Source organism: Acanthisitta chloris, unplaced genomic scaffold (genome assembly GCF_000695815.1).
Source record: "Acanthisitta chloris isolate BGI_N310 unplaced genomic scaffold, ASM69581v1 scaffold21019, whole genome shotgun sequence".
In the NCBI taxonomy this organism is placed as follows: domain Eukaryota; kingdom Metazoa; phylum Chordata; class Aves; order Passeriformes; family Acanthisittidae; genus Acanthisitta; species Acanthisitta chloris.
The window spans coordinates 27981-33019 of record NW_008690079.1 but is presented as its reverse complement, the minus strand read 5'-3'; the positions used below and the strand labels follow the sequence as shown (position 1 = coordinate 33019).

Sequence of the window (5039 nt, the reverse complement as noted above, 5' to 3'; positions counted from 1 at the left end):
CGGCAGTCTGGTACCCGGTCAAGTGTTTCATTGTGTCCGATAATGAAATTTCTTCAGTGCAGGATCTCCCCAGGAACGACCGAGGGAACTGGGAGATGGGAACTCTCAACAGGCTATTGTGTCGTACCCTACCATCAGGAAGGCACAGCTGGCTGAACCCACACACACACACACACCCCTCCACTCATTTCCTGGGCGGAATTGCTGCAGCCAAGCCTCAGTGACAGCAGCTTTTTCAAAGTAGTGTTTTGTTGCAGCTGTTCCCTCTGGCATAAGGAGCTGCAGCAATGTCAAAATTTAAAATGTTTCATGGGATAGTCTTGACTTTTTTGACTGATTCCTTAGGTATGTAACTCTTGATTTAGGATACCTTTCAAACCTTTTTGAACAAACAGGTATTTTTCTGAGATGCACAGCTCAGTTTTATATCAATAGTGGCAAAACAGCTCCCTTTTGTTGACTGGCCTTTTTCACAGCAGTAAAAGTTTTCAACTACACAAGTACATAGGATGTGATGAGTCACTCTGGAGAGGGAAGTGTTCTAAGCTGTTAAGATACTGTGGCATCAAACTCAAATTCCCTGTAACTCAAAGGAGAGGTTAACAAAAAGGGAGGAAAAGTCTCTCTGGGATGTTCCCAGCCATGCATGGACACAGCCCAGTGTGTGTGGACTGGACATCTCTAACTGCAGTTGGCCATCTCTGTGTTTGTACTTTTGTTTGTACCTCACCTTTTCCTGCCTGAAGACTTTGCCCTCTGTTGCAGTCAGTGCTTGTCTCAGCCAAAGGCTGTGTAAGGTTTTGTGTAAGGCTCTGTAACTGTTTTTCCTGTTGCAACATAGTTCAAGAACATTACAACACTATAAGCAACAGTGTGAAAACTAGATGTGGTTCAGTATCAGAACTCCTGCCTGCAGCTGCTTAGTTTCTAGGAAGTGGGATTAGCTAGTTAAACACAGGGAAGACAAGCAACTGCATTTAACAAACTAGCTGAAGACCAAATTGTCAGACATTTCATTTTTTTCACCTTTGAGAACCACTTACTATTATTATGCTCTTAAGTTAAATTCATCTATTTGTGACAGATTCCAAACAGCATTATTATGAGGCAAAACCAAAGGGGCTCCTTGTGCACTAAACTTAATCTAATAAGACTTTCTGCTACAATTGCAATTATTGCAATTGCTATTATACCAATACAATTATTTTTAAAATCAAAATAAAAGATCAAAGTCACTACTTGCCTACTGCAAGGATCCTGAATGTTACAGTAAAAATCTTTTTTCTTTATAATAATGCATGGAAAAGTAGTGTTGGGCAATATAGCTGATATACAGCCTGAATATGATGTTCTTCACAAATGGGATTCATACACCTATGCATCTAGGGTGATCAGGCACTGGAATAGGTTGCCCAGGGAGGTGGTGGAGTCACCATCCCTGATAGTCTTTAAGAGGCATCTGGACCTGCTGATGGAAGACAGGGTTTAGGCGTTACAGTGGAGTGACAGGTTAACAGCTGGACTTATCTTAAATGTTTCTTCCAACCTTGACCATTCTATGATCTGACTACCCTGTCAGCTTCCCTGGCTGGTTGTCTGGAGCTTGCTGTGGGAGTGCAGGGGTTAACAACAAAGCAAGTTTGCAGTTAATGTGCACAAGTGGAGAAACACTGCCATGGTGCCACCTCTGCAAACAGCTGTCCTGATGGAAAGAAAGAACAGCCTTATACTTAAGTCCTTGCATTTCTTTGCTGTTTAGTTAATAGGCTTTCAAAGCAGAGAAGGCAGAAGCGTGAGGAGTCCCAGTTATGAGAAATGAAAGCGGCAGCTCACCAACAGGGGTCTGTACTACAAAAATCTGTTTTCTGTGCTCTTTCATTCACCAAGTGCAGTGATGAGACAGATGAAGTAAAAGCAGGGCAGTCACTGGATTTTGGTGCTCAGGGCAACATTCCCAGAGAAGTCAAAGTTCCTTTAAATCTACTAGTAATGTGCCACACTGTATGCAGGTAACCCTTCCATGATGACTCCTTACATCACTTGAGAGAGACAAAATACAACCTGCCCCCATAATATTACTGGGCTGGGTAATACTTCACGCCCAGTAGCACAGTACCCACTGGCTGAGGTGGCCAGAGCACATAGTAAGCACATGAAGAATACTGCAAATGAAATACACTCCTTGAACACAACCACCTACCTACCCCCTTGTTTAACTTGTTCCTCTACTTCTTGAATAAATTTTTAGTCAGCAAAATAGAGCAGTTTCATGCATCGATCTTTCAGAGACTGCTGTGCTCTAACTTCCTACATAACACAGGCCACAAAACAGCCTATAAATCTTACATAATGCCCACAACTTATGATTAAACTATAGCACATATCATTCCTGTGCACAAGTCTTTAACATTGCAAAGCTCTTGTTTCTGGACTATGTTAATAGAAGTAGGGCAGTTGTGTTTGTGAGACCCTTAATCAAAAGAAGTTGTCACGGTTTTAGAAGTTCTCAGTTATATTGTGTAACCAAACACTGGATGGACTAAATGGAGGAGAGTACATCAAAGCCTCCTCCCTAGGCAGTGCACATCTGTTTGAGAGATGTATCTCAGACCAGTCTTTCTGGCAGGTGTTTCTCTTGTTGGTGAGGCTGCATCTTCGCTAACAATGTCAGTATAGCAGTGTGGCTGGTACAGCATTACTGCTGGTTCTGGCTTGCTTGCTTCCAGTGTCTCTGGTATTTGATAAGGATGAGACTCAGCCTCAAGATGAGAAAAATAAGCAAAATTTTCAAACCAAGTATGAGTTTGAGGTGTAGGTCTGGGTGGAGAGTCCCTCTCTACATTTTCATTAGGGTAAATCCAGGAAGAATTGTGACCATCAATCTTGTCTTCTGTTCGTGTGGATGACAACTGACTCCATCGACGTAATTTCTGGGTTTCGACCTTACTGTCCACAGCAAGAATGTCAGGAATGCAGTCACTTATTTTCAGTACCTTCTCAGAACCAATCTACAAGAGAACCATTAAACAAAAAAAAATTACTCAATGAAAGAAGCCCAGAGAAAAGCAAAGGGAGTGATTACCTCAAGCACCTCTAGTATTGTCCTATACATTAATTTATTTTTTTTTTAGTTCGGACTTTTCAAATAAATGAGTATAATTTGAAGAAAAACCTATGCACAGACTGTTCAATGGAAGTTGTACTTTCTGTGGAATTTACCAGACTGTTTATTTAGCTATTACTTTTTTAAATAAACTCACCATGACTACATTCAAGGAAGGAACCATGTCCCTCTACTTTAAAGACTCTGCCAGGTTTTTGATGCGTGCTGGTTTTAGTCTGAATCACTAGCAACTGAAAGACAGCAGCACGGGCTCTTAGCTGTACTGACTCCAGTGAACACCAGTAGCAAAAACAGCAGCAGGCCCAGGTGTGCCTGGCCAAAGGCATGCTCCTAGTTTTGTGGCCCCTCTGCACACAGCTCAGAAAGAGCAGCTCCCAGTTCCAAGGGCCTACAGAAGAAGCTGAAGACCCTCTCAGCCAGACCTGAGTGCCTGACAGAACTCCGTGCATCTTCCCAAGGGCAAGCAAGTGCATGGCTCTGCAGTGCCCTACCACAGTGGGGGCAGGAGGACTGGGCAGACACAGCTCACTGAAGTGCAGTACTATCTGGTCTTTGTGTTCAGACAGTGCATGAGTTTGAAACAATAATAACGGAGAAATTGCTACTGTATCAAAAGCTTTCATTTGTTCTCCAGTTATGCTTGTGCTTTTTGCAGTAACAGACTGCAGAATATAAGCTGGCTGCTACAGAGTCAAATGAATATCAAAAGGAGAATTTTCCACCAAATGGTGGTATTAAACTATATTGATTTCTGTATGATGAGTGCCATTAATTTTTAAAGGTAGTCAAAACAAAAATACTTTTTGGAAACTCTACTAATCATAGAACGGAAAAATTAAACCCACTAGTTTTTCAGTGATCCTACCTTAAACTCTTTGAATGACAACACTTTGCTCTTGCTAGGACTAGGTATCGCAGGACAGCAGCACTCCTTCACCCTGGAAATAAGAGAGCAAAACAAATGACATTTTTGTTCTCTTATCAAAGCACACTCCACCAGCAGAAGCCACACATAGATGTGTACAGACACAGCAGCAGATCATGTGTCTCAGAAATGCTGCAAGCCAAACACTTAAAACAGCCACACAGTTCAACAGTCAAAGGATGGAATGAATGAGATCTTACAACAGGCTGGAAGATACAAGCTGCAGCAGTAATTTGTGAATTAGGTTAGTTAAATTCTCTGTCTACAACAGAAAAAATGCATTATAACTCACCATTTCATCTTCCAGTGGCATACAGCTGCTGCTAGGGTTGGAACTATCACTAGCAGAATTAGAAAGTACAGCGTGTTTGCTGTGAAAGAAAAATACTTTAAAACTTTGTTTTTAACTTAACTTCTCACATGTAAAAATCAATATAGCTTGAGTTTCTTGGGCAAAAATAACATCACTGCCACTATTTCAGTAGTAAAAGTGTGTGGTCCATGGCTGCAAGATAGTTTAGCTGGAAGTTCTGTGATACAGCTATAAGACTTTGGACCTTGATTTCCTTTACCAAAACTGGATTATTACTTGCTTGCTTTATATTTGCCCTCATGTTGGCATCTTAAGTATAAGAGTAAATTTCCAAAAGTTAAGACAATAACCTCACTTAAATATTGTTTTAGGTTGTGCTGGTTTGAGCTGAAGTAGAGTTAACTTTCTTCACAGAGGCTAGAATGGGGCTATGTTTGGGTTTTGTGCAGAACACAGAGTTGATAATGCAGAGATGTTTTTGTTATTGCTGAGCAGAGCTCACACAGAGCCAAGGTCTTTACTGCAATCCGTACTGTCACACTGGCAAGGAAGTTGGGGGTGCATGGGAGACTGGGAGGAGTCACAGCTGGGACAGGTGACCCAAACTGACCAAAGGGATATTCCATACCATATTACATCATGCTCAGTATATAAGGTGGGAGGAAGAAGGAGGAAGG

At 41.7% G+C, this 5039-nt stretch overlaps 1 protein-coding gene across 1 annotated transcript in view; it reads right to left on the bottom strand.

Annotated features, from left to right (window-relative positions):
- Positions 1-2558: 2558 nt before the first annotated feature.
- The window catches only part of OSMR (oncostatin M receptor), a 23710-nt gene continuing 21229 nt past the window's right edge, over positions 2559-5039 (bottom strand). Inside the window, exons 15-17 of the mRNA XM_009081683.1 lie at positions 4342-4420; positions 3990-4062; positions 2559-3008 (exon numbers count right to left, since the gene is read on the bottom strand). Coding sequence (XP_009079931.1) covers positions 2559-3008; positions 3990-4062; positions 4342-4420 — 602 coding nt within the window. The remainder of the gene's footprint in view (positions 3009-3989; positions 4063-4341; positions 4421-5039) is intronic.